At 42.6% G+C, this 20,898-nt stretch overlaps 1 protein-coding gene across 3 annotated transcripts in view; it reads right to left on the bottom strand.

Annotated features, from left to right (window-relative positions):
• Positions 1 to 9,601, bottom strand: part of plcl2 (phospholipase C like 2) — a 315,017-nt gene extending 305,416 nt beyond the window's left edge. Inside the window, exons 1-2 of one of the 3 annotated variants that reach the window (XM_078538540.1) lie at positions 9,384 to 9,600; positions 8,818 to 9,077 (exon numbers count right to left, since the gene is read on the bottom strand). In XM_078538540.1, the coding sequence (XP_078394666.1) occupies positions 8,818 to 9,069 (252 nt within the window). In that variant the 5' untranslated portion in view covers positions 9,070 to 9,077; positions 9,384 to 9,600. Of the gene's footprint in view, positions 1 to 8,817 lie in introns of all 3 variants that reach the window. The other 2 variants (XM_078538539.1, XM_078538541.1) reach the window with 2 other exon arrangements.
• Positions 9,602 to 20,898: the final 11,297 nt, after the last annotated feature.

Raw genomic sequence — 20,898 nt, forward strand, 5'->3', positions numbered from 1 at the left:
CTGGCAGCTGGGCTTCTCAGCTTTCAGGAAAATCTACCCTGTGTTTTTTGCAACCTAAAGATAAACTTAGTATAAACTTCACTGCAGCTTCTGATATCATAAAGTTGCTTTCAGAATTTTCTTTGTACTGAATTGGGAGTTAGCAAGTGAGTTTATGGTGACAACATGCAGAAGTTACAGTAAAAAGGAAACAGTGTACTCTTCCTATTGCACAAGTTTGCTCAAGTTTCTAAAGGATTAGCTACAGAAATGCTATTGTTTTTTCTATTCATTTATGGGATGTGGGTGTCACTGGCTAGGCCAGCATTTATTGCCCATCCCTAATTGCCCTTGTTCAGGGGGCATTTTTAAGAGTCAACCACATTGCTGTGGGTCTGGAGTCACATGAAGGTCAGACCAGGGAGGACAGCAGATTTCCTTCCCTAAAGGACATTAGTGAACCAGGTGGGTTTAGCATTCAGTTATGTTGTCTATCTGGATTATGATCTTGGTATGATTTTTTTAAATTTATGAAAATTAATTAATAACATAGAAAATAGGTTTTCTCTTCATTTAACTTCAACCAAAGTAATTATAAAATAGTAAAATTTTCCCATGGGGTTAGAAGTTCTGCCGTTAGGACCAACTCAGCGCAGGCCAGCAGCTGGATCCTGGGGCAGCATTTTACTGGCAGCAGCCAGAGGCCGTCACCAGAACCACGGTCCAATTGAGGTCAACAGCCCACTCCCCAGAGCTGCCAGCCTAATCAGAGGACCGGCAGTTGGCAACACCGCCCTTAGTGGTCACCACTGATGAGGTTGCAAGATAAAGGAGAGGGTGCATCCATGATAAAGCACCCTCAAAGACAAGGCAAGTTTATTTTTAAACAATGGGTTGGAGCCAAGCAGGCAAGCCCTGGCTAATGATGGGGGGGGGGGGGTGACAAGAGGCACCTTCCAACAGCACACTGGTAGGTGGGAGGGAGAGGGGGGGGGGCACAGGGGAGGCAGGCACTCCATGGGTCATGGAGCAGCCATAAGGGAACGCATCTCTTCCCCCTCCCCAAAAGAGGAGGGGACCTGCTGGGAAAATGCTGTGGGCCCAAGAGGCGGTCCTTAATTGGCACAATTAGCCACTCAGTGGGTGCTGGTATTGCTAAAGTTCCCATCTGTGGTAATATGTCACAGTAGAGGAAGAACTTGGGCTCCCCTCCCAATGCCCTCTGCTGCCATTGTGCCAGCCCTCCCACCTCCCAGCCCATCTCCACAGGGCTGGTAAAATCCAGCCCAGTATGTTTATTTTTCAGGGAGCTTCTTCTGTTACTCTACACCCTGAAGCCTAGCCAACCTTCACACATTTGGCAACATCCAATAATGTTAACAGAGCTGATATTTGTGGACACGGAGGGCAATCACCTGCGAAGACTCACACATACCGTATGCACATACCATAATATTAAAGTTAAGTTCTGTGCAATGCACCATAATTTATAATAAATCACCAAAGTTTTGTTAGCAAAGATTGATCTGTCACCATGATTTTACAAAGTAATTGGTGAATTATTTAAAGCTGGTATTGTAGGAGTGACTTGTTCTTGGCAAGCAAGGAGATCTTTTTCATGGTGCCAAGGCATGACCTTTTTGGTCACAATAGTGACTCATAATTAAAATCTTTCCTGACTTTCCTTTAAACTGGCTATTGATGTTTTCTTTGGCAGGGGTGAAACCACTTTGTAATACTAATGGAGCAGTTTCGGAATCTTTCCAAGCGTGTGTCAGCTTGGCCCAGTGGCAATACTCTTGCCTAAGTCAGAAGGATTCAAGGTCCACTTCAGGATTTGATCTAGGCTGATGGTTCAGTGTAGTATGAAGGGGATGTTGTGTTTCAGATGTGGCATTAAATTAAGACCCTGCCTTTTTGGGTGAAAGTAAAAGATCCAATATCAGTATTCCAAGAAGAATAAATGCAATCTTCTGGTAAGCAATCATCTCTCAATCAATATGTCAGAAAACTGATTATCTAGTTATTTGTCTCTTTGCTAGTAATTGATATGCATAAATATTTGCCACAAAACAACACTGAAGAAGTGTAGTCAAAGTAATTAATTGGCTGAGAAATGCTTTGGGACATTCTGAAAAGTGAAAGGCAATACATAAATGCAAGCTTTTCCTCAAGAACATAAATAAAACAAAAACAAACATAGATCAAGTATCAAAGAAAACAAAGATATTAAAGAATCAAAAATGAAGAATGGATGAGAATAGAATTTGCCCACCAAGCCTTTCCTGCAGTTAATTTGTTTGGGAATGATAGCCATTGTTACTTCTTGACAGGGGTCAAAATACTTTTTTTTTTAAACGCGAGTTCTTGAGACTTTCGTGAGGGCTGCATTTTGGTTTATAGGGGGTCCTTTTTCATTCTCATCAACTTCTTTACTAGATGATATATATAATTAAATCTTTTAATTTGTAAGATGTTTTGTTAACTTATTATAAATAAATTTCCCATACTCCACTTCTGAAATGAAAATTCTAACTCTTTGGCACAAAAGGAACTTATTGGGAATGAGTCTCACATCTGCAGCATTTTTAAAAATTAATTGCAAAGCAATTAACACTCTCCAGCATTCTTTGGTTTTGTTCTGCCAATTTCAAGTTTATTTCCTCTCAATACTTCTGTTTAAAGTGAGTGCTGACAAGCACACCAGGACAAAAACAGAATTACCTGGAAAAACTCAGCAGGTCTGGCAGCATCGGTGGAGAAGAAAAGAGTTGACGTTTCGAGTCCTCATGACCCTTCAACAGAACCGTTCTGTTGAAGAGTCATGAGGACTCGAAACGTCAACTCTTTTCTTCTCCACCGATGCTGCCAGACCTGCTGAGTTTTTCCAGGTAATTCTGTTTTTGTTTTGGATTTCCAGCATCTGCAGTTTTTTGTTTTTAAGCACACCAGGAAACTGACCTCCAAAGGTCCTACTGTGCAAAAAAAATACACAAATTAATTCTGCAGGACCAAGCTAGCCATGAGATAATGTATGGTTTACTTCACATTTCAGTGATTTTTTTCCAAACTAATACACCTCCTCACATGATCATCCATGTTTCAGTGAATAGATTGGAACCCCTTAGCACAGAAGCACCCTTGTTAGATTAAAAACACATTCCACTCTATAGTGGTAATTAACTCACTAACCGTATGCCCAAATGGCAGACTTTTTACAATGGACATTGAAAGTCTGTACGCAAATATAGTAATGGACAGAGGTATGCTGGCTGTCTAAATTATCTTTAATAAATTTCCCCAACACGACAGACCAGATGAATCTATAATCCGGTTACAAAAGTTTAACAAAAAATAACTTTGAATTCAACAATGAACTTTACCTTCAAATCAGAGGCACAACCACACAGTTATGGATAAGTAAATTGCCCCAGCCTAGGCAAACAAAACATGGCAGAGTGGGAAGACATTGTGTCCTGGGCTCCCTGTGTGTTACTACAGGTATTTAGATGACATAAGGGGTCTTTGGACTCACACAGAGGCCAAATTAGAAGAATTCATCAATATCTTCAATAATCATCACCCCTCTGTTAAACTTAAAGCCACAACAGACAAGGAAAGTGTTAATTTCCTAGACACCACAATGCTTAAATTGGCACAAGAAAACAACAGGCATAAGCTCGCAACAAAAGTTTTTTTTTCAAAGTAACTGATACACAGTTCTACACACAAAAAGCCATAAACACAGCTTCCAGGGCTGGTAAGGTCACAGCTAATACGTTTTCATCGCATATGCACAAAGATGTAAAATTTTAACCAGGCAGTTACAACCCTTTATATTGCATTAAAAGAGAGAAGGTACACAGAAAGATTCCACAGACATACCAAGTCTAATTTTTTGAGAGAGCTAGTAAACCCAACATGGCAAAATAAGTTAACACCAAAACCACTGTTAAATTACAACATGCTGCACAATGACCCAGCAAATAAATAAAGTGGCTAACAATCATTTCGAAAAATTAAAGGGGATGTCAATTCACTGAGCCAATATAACATAACATCAGCTTTTCAAAGAGGCAAAAACCTAAAAGATTTAGTAATCAAGAGCAGAGTGAGGTCACAAACTACCCTACTTCCCAACCCTTCTTCCACATCCACCCCCCGCACTCACTCACTCACTCAGAAGCCCCACTTCCCAATCTTCGCAGCATCTTTCTCCCCTGTCGTTTTTCTCTCTCCCGTCCTCCACAGTCTCTCTCTTCCTTGCAATCTCTCACTCCCCAACAGACTTTCACAGTCTCTCTCTCCCACGCAGTGTGTCTCTCTCTCTCTCTCCTTTGCAGTCACTCTCTCTCCCAGGTAGTCTCTCTCACCCTCACGGACCTCCTTTCTCCTCTGCACTCTTCCCTCCTTTCCCCCCACCCCCGGCAGTCTCTTCCCCCCTCATTAATCCTTGCAGTCTCTTTCTCTCTTTCTCTGACCCCACAGTGTCTCTCTCCGCTGCTGCTCAGGCTTCTGTGTTGCCACTCACTTTCCCTCTGCTTCTCTAATCACAGGCTGTTTCTCTCCCGCATTTGCTGCTGATGGGCTCACTTGTGAATTGCAGTTGCGCTTACCAGCAACATACACAAGAGAGAAACAGCCTGTGGCTGGAGGAGCAGCTCCTCAGATTCTGTTGTACAGAAGCGACTTTTCAGGTGCAGGAGCCAATTTACTTTCATTCGTCACCCTCATCATTGATATTTCACTGGCATTTTGGGGGCTTTTGAGGGCGACTTCACCCACCACTCCCATGTATTTTGAATGCTACTTCTAGAAAAGGAAAACAAAATCTCTGGGTTTATGAAAGGGCAACAAACTGAAATTCATGCATTATAGATACGTATACTCTGCATCTTTTCTATATTTCTTGTAAATGATTATTAGCAGGGGTGCACCAATCATTGGCTGTAGGGAGGAGTGTGGGGGGGTGCAATTGTTAGTTAGGGGAGTGGGGCAGGGACTGATCGTTGGCCTGGGGGAGGGGAGCGATCATTAGCCAGCTGGTAACTTTACATAGCCAGTAGCTACATCAGGGCAGGGAATAAAATGGTAGCCAAAGGAATGCAGACCATTTTCTTTTAATGTAAGGCCACTCTTCTTTCTGATGGAAATGTGTGCATGCTTCCTGTTTGCCATAATGGGAGCTTGGTAAGTCAGCTAGTGTCTGAAAATCTGGCATTGAATGACTGAATTTACATTGCATACAAGTTGCAGAACTCTTTGCCATTTGGATTAGGGGAGTTGGGTTTTGTAATACAGCCCAGCCCCTTTAAATTAATAAATTAGGCATGCATCTCATTAGGCATTTTGGTTTCTAAAATGTACAATTGGTAATAGTTCTAGACATATATGCACAATTCTATTTCAATACTATTAACTTTGATATTGCAGTTTCCATTTTGAAAGTTATTTAAATAAAATACAGCCACCAATATATTCTAAGTTTCATAATTACCCCACCCTTTCCCTGAAACGTAACAACAGATTTGGAGCATTTGAGCAATAGAAGAAGCTCAATAGTATATTTTCATAGGTGAATGTTCTATTTATTAAATTGAAATGTTGACGTAAACGTTTCAGAATGGTAGTATAAGATTAATAATAGGACAATGTTATTTCATAGCTTTCACATATAGTGAGTTCATCCAATCCAGCAAAATAGATCTTGTGCCATGAGTTCAACAGAATGACTCACTTCCATGTCTGAAAAGTATATACAATTCTGCTGTCATGCTTCCCATTCACTCTGTTACCAAGAAATAAACTCGGTTCATGCTTGACATCAACTGTTACAGAATATAAAATAGGATCACTTGCTGTTTATGGGTGCAGATTATGCAATTCTGAATCTAATACAATAACTGTGCACAGGACCTCACAAAAAAAAAACTAGTTGTATCAGGAACTCAGTCAAGCCAAATGAAGCAATCCAACACAGCTATTATTTTTAGTCACTTTGATCTATGCGCAATGCACAATAACATTAATATATTGTGGTCACATTTCACATGTATGGAAAATTAATCTTGACCTTACATTGTTTTGGGTTTCCCACCGATGGTTGAATTTCTTAGGTGGTTAATCTCTGCCAGTAATTTTCGCATCCTGCTATCCAATACAGTATCCATAATGAAAAATGATAATTTCAGTAAGTGTTATGTACAACACAAGACCTTGACTACAAAGGCCCTCATGCTATATGCAGGAGTTAAAAATATGTGGCTTATTCCCACCAAACAATCATGATCATACATCTCTTTCACCACTTTTTGAGTTAGTAGCTAATAGCCCAATCAATTTGGAGAGTCATCCTGGAGGTGACCTTCAACCAATCCAAAAATAGCCATTTTAGATAGCAATTATTACTGTACGATTATTCAAAGATTACCGCTCAAAATCTGACAGTAATCACATTGGAGTTAAAGAAACAGCAATATTACAAAGATAGTCTGCAAGCTTTAAAACAGTTTTCTGCAACAGAAGCAAAAAAAACTTAACAAATATAATTTCTGATCATTTGCAAGTGCACCAGTTTTATCAACTGATTCTTCCTGATAGCCTAATGCTATAAGCCCAAATTTTACAGCATCTCAGATTTTGTTTATTAAGCTTTCATATAGATAAGATGCAGCTGCAGTCCTCAACCTGAATGTTAAAAACATTATTCTACTTGTTCATAGTCATACCATATCTTTGGGATTCACGTTTTTGCTGCACTTACTTCTCCTTGGCTTCAGACACATTACAATTCAGATGCCATTTGTACACTTACAGGCTCTAATATCTTAACTAATTACAACTTCTTCCATTCAATGGATGTTACTGTGATCATTACTCACTGGTTTCATGTCTAAATGAATAGTAGCTTAAGGAATAATAATGTATCAAGCATCACATATGCACTGGTGAGCAAGCCGTTCAAATGTAAGGAGAATTAAAATTTTGATTTCACTTGTTGCCACAAGTTGTCTGCTTCAGGCTTGTATGTAAAAATAATGAAACAAAGTAAATTAGTTTGCCACATTAATGATTTTGAGTGCAAGTTTTTTTTTCTCTGAAAAATGCTGCTAGGAACCCCAATGGCAGTACCAGATGATAATAATAGCATTGTGCTATCTAACAATTTTTTCACTGTGAACTCTTCCCTCTCTTGCCTCGCAGCAACTTCTGTGAATCATAATTTGGTACCAACATTTCCTTCATAGTACAGGACTTAAAATTAACACAGGTTTAGTAGAACAAGATCAATCCATTTAACATCAGGCCTAATAACAAGAGTATGATCAATGAACACATCTCATCGGCAATACATGCAGACTGCACGGTTCACATGCAGGCTTTTTACAAACGTCCTTTAAGGTCTGTGCATGCATGCAGCTTTTTCTAAGGGTCTGGAGAACCACGTGACTTCTTTCAGTTACAAGCTCTGAGATTTAATGCATTTTCCTGTTTAATTCTGAACTCTGCAACACCAAAACATCAAAATTGTATAGTACCTTTGCAGCACAGTCATGTTATGTTTCATGTACTGACATAGTAACAATGATGAAGAAAGTATGGCCAGGGGTGGGGGGAAGGCGGTGGGGGGGGGGAGAGGATTGTGAGCTAATAAATGAATTAAAAGATATTTCAATCTATGCTGCCCTCATGTACCTTTAGGTAGTCATTCAACAGAACAGTACTGACAGAGACCTCAAAATTAGATTGCTTTCAAACAATGATCATCAAAGTTGTTTGCTGGTGGGGGTGGGTGGGAGAAGAGAACAAAGAAGCAGAACCAGAACATATAGAAATTGTAAAACACTACTAAATAAATTGTATTATGATCTTAATCTTTTCTTAATGGCACTGTCATACATTTCTGCTGCAAAGGTAAATATCAATGCCACAGAGTTGTACACTATTTTTCTGTAACCAGCAATTGCAATGTTTTATTTACTTTAACTTGATTTTTACACATCATGCCTACTGCAGCTTTGCCAAAAACATCCAAACACAAATCTCAAAACTGCTACAAGAACTGAATGGTCCAGATTTTTCAAAGCAGTTACTACTGCAAAACTACACAATTTAGCTATTCTAAACCTGATCATAACAGCATAAGGCTAGGTAAAAACAAATGTCAGTGATCACTTATTATTACACTAATACTACACAAAATATTAAAATTACTTGTCAGATTCAATTATCATAACAATGAGACACATAATAGCAAATATACCCAAGTCAAATTTCAAATGTCTATAACATTCCAGCAGAATTCAATACACATATCTGCAGAATAAATATCAAAATCTGAAAAAGAAATATCACTCTCTCACTAAACCCAATAATCCTATCTGATAAGCAATGAATGCAAAGAGGTAGGATTAGGGATGATCCTAACGTGCTTATCATTGATTTTTTATATATATATGTGTAGAAAATTGAATATTCACGACAAGTATCTGAAAGCAAAACTTTTAGAATGATAATTTTTCAGACCAATTGTGGTTTGTTTGCAATATGTTTTAGCAATTATATTACTTTTTAATCTGTTAAATTTGCCCTGCACAACTTCTTCAAAATCCTATAACTGCACCTGTAAATTATAGTAGAGTTCATTTAAATATACGGGGCATGATTCCCGACCAAAATACATGTCCCTTCAATGCGTATGGTCCTTTGGCAGTTAGTCAAGCAGTCTTCAATTTAGTCTTTATTTCCCATGGAAACGTACCCTGTATAAAAACTATGAGGGCTGGATGAGAAAATTGAGAAATTATCTGCATTTGTGGTATGATTTTCCCATCTTACCTTGATGATGCTGCTCCTGCGAGGGATGCCAGGTTTTCCATCTTGGGGTGATGCTGTTGCTGGTGAAGGTGTGAATGTCTCTGCTCCGGGACTTGAGGGCAGGACACCTCCCGCTGCAACCACCGGCTCCTCTCCCACACAGTCTCCGTTCGAGACAGCTTCAACCCGCTCCTTTTTGACCGAGGCGGGCGAAGCAGAACATGAAGGCACCAGAGACGGGACAACACCACGTTCCGCCTTTCCTTCCGCCATGGCTTTCTCTTTTTTAAAAAATAAAAATTACAACAACTTACAAAAAAAAAGAACCCCCCCCCCCCCAAAAAAAAGCAGACTTTTAACTCTTCAAATTAAAAAACAACCTCGAGTGTCTGCAATGTGCATGGTATAAATCATTTTCTTTCAAAATTGCAAAAAAAAACAAGATCCAAAATACGTGTTGCAAACCTCCCGCTATAATAGTAAGTGACAGTCCCTCCTGCATACGAACGAGCTGCTGCCACCAACCGAAACCCCTCTCAGCTCGCAACACCAGAAAACAACATGTATCAAAAAGCCGCAACATTTACATTTCAGCGCCGCTGATATTATCTCCACCAATCCATGACAGGGATGTGTCGGAGTGGCAGATGCGGAATATTGAAGGAAGCCGCGCAGCGGAGTCCGGCAGCACGGGGCGCTGACAGCTCGGGTCCCCGGTTTCCCCGGTGATAGGCTGGCGCTCCTCCCCGGTGATTGACAGCTCAGGGCTGGTGTCTCTCTCTCTCTCTCTCTCTTAGTGGGGGTGGACAGGAGGGGGGCGGAGCTATAAACATGTCAATCATTCCTCACGCCGGCGACTCCTGTCAACAAGGAAACACCTGATGAGAACAATCCCCTCTGGACCCGCCCCGCCCCCCCCTCCCCTCTGTCTCCGCAGAGCGCGCCACCACCCTTACCCTCCCCATTGGGTAGTGCGAAACACGAAGAGAGAAACCGATTGGCCGTTGGGTCACAGTTGCTAACGTTCCATTGGGCCACTCGTTGCGCCTCTGTTTATTGGTGGACTGGCCCATATCGGAAGAGAATCTAATTGGACAGTCTGTGGTTCCGAATAAATATTAAAACTTGATTGGACAGTGATAGAGGAACTGAGAATTTTAAAACTTATCGTCTAAATAGGCAAAGTACAATTGAGCAATTCACTCTTACGTCAGATATCCTGTGACAGTAGCCTGCCATAATAACTTGCAATGAAAGTTTTAAGTTAATAAAGGGAATCCACTTGTTCTACGTGGATAAATATTTGGCATGCAATTTCAGTTTGAGATGACCGAAGGTCACTCAAGAGAAGAGCGCCTTAGACCACATCTGCATATAGCTAAACCACATGCCAAGCACCATCTTGGTTGGCGGTGAGAAAGGCCCTCCCTGTCAAATCCTTCCTACATTCCCAGATTCTCACTGCCCTCTGCTTATTGCCTTTCGGGTGGTTGTTGTTTTGTTCATTGTTTCTTTTTATTATTCATTCTTGGGCTGTGGGTTTCACTGGCTGGGCCAGTATTCATTGCCCATCTCGAGTTGCCCTTGAGTCACAGAGGTCTACAGCACACAAAAAGGCCCTTCAGCCCCTCGAGTCTGCTCTGGTCAAACAAGTACCTAAGTATTCTATTCCCATTTTCCAGCACTAGGCCCTTGTATGCCGTGGCATCGCAAGTGCACATCCAAATACTTCTTAAATGTTACGAGGGTTTCTGCCTCTACCACTCTTTCAGGCAGTGAGTTCCAGATCCCCACCACCCTCTGGGTGAAAAAATTCTTTCTCACATCCCCTCTAAACCTCCTGCCCCTTACCTTAAATCTATGTCCCCTAGTTATTGATCCCTCCACCACGGTGAAAAGTTCCTTCTTCTCTACCCTATCCATGCCCCTCTTAATTTTATACACTTCAATCATGTCCCCCCTCAATCTCCTCTGCTCCAAGGAAAATAACCTCAGTCTATCCAATCTCTCCTCATAACTAAAACTCTCCAGCCCAGGCAGCATCCTGATAAATCTCCTTTGCATGCTCTCTAGTGCAATCACATCCTCCTTATAATGCAGATTCCAGAACTGCACATAATACTCTAGCTGTGACCTAATCAGCATTTTATACAGTTCCAGCATAATCTCCCTGCTCTTATATTCTATGCCTCGGCTAATAAAGGCAAGTATCCCATATGCCTTCTTAACCATCTTATCTACCTGTCCTGTTACCTTAAGAAACCGGTGGACGTGCACACCAAGATCCCTCTGATTCTTGGTACATCCCTGGTCTCTACCATCCATCATGTATTCCCATGCCTTGTTTGTCCTGCCCAAGTGCTTCACCTCACACTTATCCGGATGAAATTCCATTTGCCACTGATCAGCCCATCTGACTAGCCCATCTGTGTCCTCCTGTAATCTAAGGCTACCCTCCTCACAATTTACCACCCCACCAATTTTCGTGTCATCAGCGAATTTACTGATCAATCTTCCTACATTCAAGTCTAAATCGTTTATACATTCCACAAACAGAAAGGGACCCAACACCGATCCCTATGGAACCCCATTGGACACAGGCACCCAGTCACAAAAACACCCCTCGACTATCACCCTCTGCTTCCTGCCACTCAGCCAATTCTGGATCCAATTTGCCAAATGCCTTGGATCCCATGGGCTCTTACCTTCATTATCAGTCTCCTATGAGGGACCTTATCAAAAGCCTTGCTGAAGTCCAAGAAGACTACGTCAAATGTATTGCTGTCATCCACACACCTAGTCACCTCTTCAAAAAATTCAATCAAATTGGTCAGACATGACCTCTCCTTAACAAAACCATGCTGACTGTCCTTGATTAAACCCTGCCTCTCCAAGTGGAGATCAATTCTGTCCCTCAGAATTGCTTCCAATAGTTTCCCCACCACTGAGGTTAGACTGACTGGCCTGTAGTACCCTGGTTTATCCCTTCCTCCCTTCTTGAATAACGGTACCACATTCGCTGTCCTCCAGTCCTCTGGCACCTCTCCTGTGGCCAGAGGGGTATTGAAAATTATTGCCAGCGCCCTTGCTATCTCCTCCTTTGCCTCACTCAACAGCCTGGGATACATTTCATCCAGGCCTGGAGATTTATCTACTTTTAAGCCTGCCAGACCACTTAGAACCTCCTCCCTTTCTATGCTAATTTCTTTAATTGTACCACAGTCCTTCTGCCTGATTTCCATACCCACGTCATCCCTCTCTCTTGTGAACACTGTCACAAAATATTCATTTAGAACCCTACCTACCTCTTCCGGCTCCACACATAAATTACCACTATGGTCCTTAATGGGCCCTACTCTTTCCCTAGTTATCCTCTTACTCTTAATGTACTTGTAAAATAACTTTGGATTTCCCTTTATTTTACCTGCCAAAGTTTTTTCAAGCTGCCTTCATTGGCTTCATTTGAGGAGCCTTCTAAGATGTCATCCCTCCTTACTGCTGTAATTGATTCCTTGATCAATATTGCCATACCCCCTCCTCTTTTACCTCCTTCCCTGTCTTGTCTGAAGACCCTATATCCTGGAATATTGAGCAGCCAATCCTGCCCCTCACTCAACCATGTCTCTGTGACAGCAATGGCATCATACTTCCACATGTTAATTTATGCCCTCAACTCATCTACCTTATTCGTCAGACTCCTTACATTAAAATAAATACCATCCAATCTTGGCAAACTCCCTTATGTCTTAATTGGCCTATAATTTCTATGCCTTCCAGACTCACATGCACTCTCTTCTAATTTTAGCTGTGCATCTCCTTCTGCTGAACCTCCTCTCAGGATCCCATCCCCCTGCCAAGTCAGTTTAAGCCCTCCCCAACAGCACTAGCATAACTGCCCGCAAGGATGTTGGTCCCATTCCGGTTCAGGTGCAATGCCTTGTACACTACCCACCACCCGCAGAAACGGTCCCAATGTCCCAGAAATCTAAAGCCCTCCCTCCTGCACCATCTCTCCAGCCACGCATTCATCTGGACTAATCTCCTACTTCTATACTCACTAACGCGTGGCACTGGAAGTTATCCAGAGATTACTCCCTTTGTGATCCTGTTTTTTAATCTGTTTCCTAGCTCCCTAAATTCTCCTGCAGGAATACTGAAAGGCCTGGATAGAGTGGATGTGGGGAAGATGTTTTCATTAGTAGGAGAGACTAGGACCCGAGGGCACAGCCTCAGAGTAAAGGGAAGACCTTTTAGAACAGAGATGAGGAGAAACGTCTTTAACCAGAGAGTGGTGAATCTATGGAATTCATTGCCACAGAAGGCTGTGGAGGCCAGGTCATTGAGTGTATCTAAGACCGAGATAGATAGTTCTTGATTGGTAAGGGGATCAAAGATTACGGGGAGAAGGCGGGAGAATGGGGTTAAGAAACTTATCAGCCATGATTGAATGGTGGAGCAGACTCGATGGGCCGAATGGCCTAATTTCTGCTCCTATGTCTTATGGTCTTATGGTCTTATGGACCTCACCCCTCTTTCTACCTATGTCGTTGGTACCAACATGTACCATGATCTCTGTCTGTTTGCCCTCCCCCTTTAGAATGCCCCGCAGCCGTTCAGTGACATCCTTGACCCTGGCACCGGGGAGGCAACATACCATTCTAGAGTCATGCCTACGACTGCAGAAACACCTGTCTGTTACCCTTAGTATCAAGTCTCCCACCACTATTGCTCTTCCCCTCTTTTTCCTCCCACAATGTGCAGCTGAGCCACTCACAGTGCCATGAGTGTGGCTGCACTCCCCAGAGGAACCATCACTCTCACCATTTTCCAATATAGAAAAACAGTTCTCGAACAAGATGCACCCTGGAGATTTCCTGACTACCTGCCTGACACCTTTCTTCTGATTGATGGTCACCCATTCCCTCTCTGTCTGCACTTCCATAAGTGGTGGGGTGACCACGTCTCAAAACGTGCTATCCATGAAACTCAGCCTCGCGGATGCACCTCAGTGCCTCCATTTGCTGTTCAAGTTCCAAAACTTAGAACTCAAGTAGCTGCAGCTGGTGGCACTTCCTGCACACGTGGTCGGTCAGAGCGCAAGGAGCGTCTAGGTCTTCCCGCATGTTGCAGGCGGTACATAACACAGGACTGAGCTGCCCTGCCATGCCTCTAGTTGAAAATAAAGCCCTTACTTTAAAGTAACTACAGTAAAAAAACATTAAATTGTTTATGTACTTTAAACAAAAACTAGATCTCTTACCCTTCCTTAGCTTAATTTATTTTAAACTGGAGAAAAGCTGGAGGAAACTGGAGAAGGTGGTGGTAAGCTGCTTTCTTGAACCACTGCAGTCCCTGTGTTGTAGGTACACCCACAATGCTGTTAGGAAGTGAGTTCCACAATTTTGACACAGCGACAGTGAATGCTTGGATATTCCAAGTCAGGATGGTGAGTGACTTGGAGGGGAATTACCAGGTATAGTTGTTCCCATCTATCTGCTGCCCTTGTCCTTCTAGATGATGGCGGTCGTGGGTTTGGAAGGTGCTGTCTAAGGAGCCTTGGTGAGTTTCTGCAGAGCATCTTGTAGATGTTTCACACTGCTGCTACTGTGCATCGGTGGTGGAGGGAGTGAATGTTTGTGGATGTGGTGCCAATCAAGTGGGCTGCTTTGTCCTGGACAGTGTCAAGCTTCTTGAGTGTTGATGGAGCACTCATGCAGGGAGGTGGGGAGTATTCCATCACACACCTGTAGATGTTGGACAGGCTCTGGGGAGTCAGGAGGTGAGTAACCCACCGCAGGATCCCTAACCTCAAACCTGCTCTTGTAGCCACAGTATTTATATGGCTAGTCCAGTTCAGTTTCTGGTCAATGGTAATCCCCAGGATGTTGATAGTGGGGGATTCAGTGATGGTAATGCCATTGAACGTCAAGGGGCGACGGTTGGATTCTCTCTTGTTGGAGATGGTTATTGCTGGCACTTGTGTGGTGCAAATGTTACTTACCACTTGTCAGCCCAAGCCTGGATATTGTCCAGGTCTTGTTGCATTTGGACATGGACCGCTTCAGTATTTGAGGAGTTGCGAATGGTGCTGAACATTGTGCAATCATCATGGAACACCCCCACTTCTGACCTTATGATGGAAGGAAGGTCATTGATGAAACAGCTGAAGATGTTTAGACCAAGAACACTACCCTGAGGAGCTCCTGCAGTGATGTCCTGGGGCTGAGATGACTGACATCCAACAAGCACAACCATCTTCCTTTGTGCTGGGTATGACTCCAGTGGAGAGCTTTCCCCCTGATTCCCATTGATTCCAGTTGCTAGGACTCCTTGATGCCACACTTGGTCAAATGTGGCCTTGATGTCAAAGGTAGTCACTCTCACTTTACCTCGGGAGTTCAGCTCTTTTGTCCATGTTTGAACCAAGGCTGAAATGAGGTCAGGAGCTGAGTGGCCCTGGAGGAACCCAAACTGGGCGTCAGTGAGCAGGTTATTGCTAAGCAAGTGCCACTTGATAGCACTGTTGATGACCCCTTCCATTACTTTACTGATGATCGAGAGTAGACTGATGGGGCAGAAATTGGCCAGGTGGCTTTGTCCTGTTTTTTGTGTACAGGACACACATGGGCAATTTTCCACATAGCTGGTTAGATGCCAGTTTTGTAGCTGTACTGGAACAGCTTGTCTATGGATGCAGCAAGTTCTGGAGCACAAGTCTTCAGTACTATTGCCAGAATATTGTCAGGGCCCACAGACTTTGCACTATCCAGTGCCTTCACCTGTTTCTTGCTGTCATGTGGAGTGAATCGAATTGGCTGAAGACTGACATCTGTGACGCTGGGTACTCTCGGGAAGGCCGAGATGAATCATCTGCTCGGTACTTCTGGCTGAAGATTGTAGCAAATGCTACAGCCTTATCTTTTGCACTGATGTACTGGGCTCCTCCTTCATTGAGGATGGGGATATTTGTGAAGCCCCCTCCTCCAGTGAGTTATTTAATTGTCCACCACCATTTGATGTGGCAGGACTGCAGAGTTTAGATCTTATCTGTTGGTTGTGGGATCGCTTAGCTCGGTCTATCACTTTCTGTTTATGCTGTTTGGCATGCAAGTAGTCCTGTGTTATTGCTTCACCAGGTTGACACTTCATTTTTAGGTATGCCTGGTGCTGCTCCTGGCATGTCCTCCTGCACTCTTCATTGAACCAGGGTTGATCCCCTGACTCGATGGTAATGGTAGAGTGGTGGATATGCTGGGCCATGAAGTTACAGATTGTGTTCAAGTACAATTCTGCTGCTGCTGATGGCCCACAGTGCCTCATGGATGCCCAGTCTTGATTTGCTGGATCTGCTTGAAATCTATCCCATTTAGTACAGTGGTAGTGCCACACAAGACAATGGAGGGTATCCTCAATGTGAAGACAGGACTTCGTCTCCACAAGGACGGTGTCACTCATACCAATACTGTCATGGACAGATGCATCTGCATCAGGCAGATTGGTGAGGGTGAGGTCAAGTATGTTTTTCCCTCTTGTTTGTTCCCTCACCACTTGCCACAGACCCAGTCTAGCAGCTATGTCTTTAGGACTTGGCCAGTAGTGGTGCTACTGAGCCACTCTTGGTGATGGACATTGAAGTCCCCCATCCAGACTACATTCTGCGCCCTTGCCATCCTCAGTGCTTCCTCGAAGTGGTGTTCAACATGGAGGAGCACAGGTTCATTAGCTGAGGGAGGGCAGTATGTGGTAATCAGAAGGAGATTTCCTTGCCCATGTTTGACCCGAAGCCATGAGACTTCATGGGGTCCAGAGTCGATGTCAAGGACTCTGGGGCAACTCCTTCCTACCTGTACACCACTGTGCCGCCACTTCTGCTGGATCTGTCCTGCCGGTGGGACAGGACATACCCAGGTGTCTGGGACATTATCTGTAAGATATGATTCCATGAGGATGACCATGTCAGGCTGTTGTTTGACTCGTCTGTGAGACAGCTCTAACCCCCCAAAATGTTAGCAAGGAGGACATTGCAGGGTCGACAGGCTGAGTTTCCCATTGTCATTTCCGGTGCCTAGGTCGATGCCGGGTAGTCCATCTGGTTCCATTCCTTCTTTGAGCCTTTCATACAACTAAATGGCTTGCTAGGCCATTTCAGAGGGCAATGAAGAGTCAACCACATTGCTGTGGGCCTGGAGTCACATGTTGGCCATACCAGGTAAGGACGACAGATTTCCATCAAGAAAGGGTTTTCCTTCCCTAAAGGGGAATTAGTGAATCAGCTTCAGACTTTCACAAGCTTTGATTCCAAGAATGGGTTTTGCATCAGTTTTCACCACTGTGAATGGAAGTGCTTGAGACTGTTTTTTGTGGTTCACTTTAAGTGTGCACTTGCCTCCTACAGCAATTTTTTCACCTGTATAAGTAGACAGCTTCACTTTTGTTTTTATTAGCTGCTTTTCTTTGCTTATCTTATGATACAGGCTTATGGGAATAACATTTGCTTGTGCACCTCTGTCAAGCTTGTAATTCACCATTATGTTGGAAATTTTTAAATCAACCCTCCATTTGTCTACTTTGGAATTTGTTGTTACTGCATCAACGAAGATTTCAGTTTCAGTGTCTGTGTCATCATCTGCTATCCTTGCACTTTCTTCAATTTACACATCTTAGTGAAGTGATGTTGTTTATCACAGTTCTTACACTGCTTTCCGTAGGCTGGACAGCTGCATGGTATATGCTCTGTTCCACATCAGCTGCGTTTAAATGTTTTAATAGCAGTTTTGTTTTTTACCTTCAGGCTATCTATTTGTTCTTTCCTGGGGCTGATTCTGTTTAACTGTGTCTAACTGCTTGACTGTGTGTGTGCAGCTTATCATCTTCTGTCATCTGTTTAATCTGGCATTTCTTCATCTCTGCTGCTCTGCAGATGTTTACTGCTTTCTCCAGCGTGAGATCAACTTCTCTCAAAAGTCATTCTCTCATAGAGTCATTTATGATCCCGCAAATTATTCTATCTCAGATGAGTGACAAGCTCTCCAAATTCACATGATTTAGGTCATTTTCTTAGCTCAGTTAGGTACTGACTAATGTTGTCACTGCCTTGAATGCACGTAAAAAAGCAATATCTTTCATATGTGATGTTTTTCTTAGGGCTGCAGTAGGCTTCAAATTTTTCCACTATTTCGTTCAAATCATTTCATTTCTCATCACTTTCAAACTTAAATGTATTATAGACTTCTAGGGCTTCTTCCCCTGCTACGTGAAGAAAGAAGGAAGAATGTACCTGAGGGTCTTTTTTCACATTGTCCATTGCTGTGTGGTGCAGCTCTAATCACTGCCAGAACCTCCTCCAGTTTTCAGCGAGAATGCCCTGTAAACTGAGCACCATTAGTGGCTTCAGAACCTCCATTGTTGCGTTTAGTTTACTTCTGATACCATGTCTTGTTGTTTCTTTTTTAATGATGCACACAGGCCGTCGTCATTTCAGCTGAGCTAACTTTATTGATAACGCGTTTCCCTAACATGAACACATATCTGCAGTGTCTGAACTCTATCAAGACAGGCTCCAACATGTGCTATCTGACCTTCGACCTCCAGTTCAGGTGACCTTGTATATAGTACAGGGTACCGTATAGTGTTTAACACTGGAGTCCACAACCACAATCAGCTAATATCATGACAGCTGTGGTGGGGAAGAGACTGTTGTCCGCCTCCATGTGGAATGTGCCTTTGCAACGAAGGCCTGTGAGGTACAATGGTTTTTGTCGAGGTTCATCCTGAGAAGCTCTGTGACGCAGGACTCTCCGTTGCCAGGGACACACACCGAGACAGACATCAACTGCAGCTGGAGGATATCAACTCAGTGAAAGACGGTCTTTGGTCTGCCCAAAACTTGCTGGGCTTCCAGAGCAAAGAGTTGTCCCTGACCGACTGTTGCAGACTGCCACATTCCACGATCCAGGACTACGTGCTGCGGGATGCACTAAAGTTCACAAATGAACATACGAACAAGGAGCAAGAATAAGCCATTCGGCCCCTCGAGCCTGCTCTGCCATTTAATAAGATCATGGCTGATCTGATAGCAACCTCAAATCTGCATCCTGCCTACCTCTGATAACCTATCACCCCCTAGCTTGCCAAGAATCTATCCACCTCTGCTTAAAAATATTCAAAGACTCTGCTTGTAACCAGCGGATACAAGCCTAGCCTGTCCAACCTTTCCTCATAAGACAACTCACCCATTCCAGGTATGAGTCTGGTAAACCTTCTCTGAATTGCTTCAAACACATTTACATCCTTTCTTAAATAAGGTGACCAATACTGTACACAGTACACTAGATGTGGTCTCAATAGTGCTCTGTATAATTGAAGCATAACCCCCCCTACTTTTGTATTCAATGCCTCTTGCAATAAATGATAACATTCTATTAGCTTTCCTAATTACTTTCTGTACCTTCATACTAGCCTTTTGCGATTCATGCATTAGAACACCCAGATCCCTCTGCATCTCAGAATTCTTCAATCTCTCACCATTTAAATAATATGCCTCTTTTATTCTTCTTGCCAAAATGGACAATTTCACATTTTCCCACGTTATACTCCATTTGTCAGATCTTTGCCCACTCACTTAACCTACCTATTTTTGTAGCCTCCTAATGTCCTCTTCACAAATTACTTTTTTACCTATCTTTGTACCTTCAGCAAATTTGGCAACCATCCCATCCATCTCTTCATCCAAGTCACTTATATAAATTGTAAACAGTTGAAGTTCCAGCACTGATTCCTGTGACACACCACTCTTTACATCTTGCCAACCTGAAAAAGATGAATTTATGCATACTCTCTGCTTCCAATCTGCAGCCAATCTTCTATCCATGCCAATTGTTACCCCCTATATCATTAGCTTTTATTTCTCCATAATAGCCTTTGATGTGGCACTTTATCAAATGCCTTCTGGAAATCTCAGTACAGTGCACCCACTGGTTCCCCTTTATCTACAGCACATGTTACTTCCTCTAAGAACTCCAATAAATTGGTTAAACGTGATTTTCCTTTCACAAAACCATGTTGACTCTGCTTGATGACCTTGAACTTATCCAAGTGCCTGCTATAGCTTGTTTAATAATAGCTTCAAACATTTTCTCTATGATATATGTTAAGCTAACTGGCCTGTAGTTTCCCACTTTCTGTCTCCCTCCCATTTTGAATAATGGAGTTACATTTGCTGGCTTCCAATGTAATGGGACCTTCCTCGACTCTCAGGAGTTTTGGAAAATTAAATCCAATGCATCAACTATCTCACTAGCAACTTCTTTTAAGACCCTTGGATGAAGTCCATCAGGACCCAGGCACTTGTCAGCCTGCAGCTTCAGCAATTTACTCAGTACCACTTCTTTGGTGATTTTAATTTTCCTAAGTTCCTCCTTCCCTTCTATTTCCTGATTTATAGCTGCTTCCAGGATGTTACTTGTATCCTCTGTAGTGAAGACTGATACAAAGTACCTGTTCAATTCATTTGCTATCTCCTTGTTTTTCATTATCAATTCTCCAGACTCACTTTCTATTGGACCAACACTCATTTTGTTAACTCGTTTCTTTTAAAAATATTCATAAATTCTTACAATCTGTTTTCATATTTGTGGCTAGCTTTCTTTCGTACTCTAATTTTTCCCTCCTTATTAATCTTTTAGTCATCCTTTGCTGTTCTTTATATTCTGCCCAATCTTCAGGCCTTCCACCTATCTTTGCACAATTATATACTTTTTCTATAAGTTTGATAGTACCTTTAACCTTTCTAGTTAACTACGATGGTGTGTCCATCCCTTGGACTTTTTCTTACCCTTTGGAGTAACGTAACGGGGAAAGGCCGCTGTCTAAGACCTTTCAGCCATAGTGCACTGAGGAGCTGGGAATTGTATAGAACCCCTCGGGCTGTATGACTCACATTGAATATATGCGGTGAATATTGCATATATCACAATTGTATTGGAGCATGTCAGAGTGCAACATGATCTATGTAAATAATTTGAATATCATTGCACTTTCTATAATGACCATTTTGATATGTTTGTAATGTTCTTTTGTATTGAAGCATCTCAGAGTACAACA

The sequence above is a fragment of the Cetorhinus maximus genome, chromosome 3 (assembly GCF_964194155.1).
Source record: "Cetorhinus maximus chromosome 3, sCetMax3.hap1.1, whole genome shotgun sequence".
NCBI classification, from domain to species: domain Eukaryota; kingdom Metazoa; phylum Chordata; class Chondrichthyes; order Lamniformes; family Cetorhinidae; genus Cetorhinus; species Cetorhinus maximus.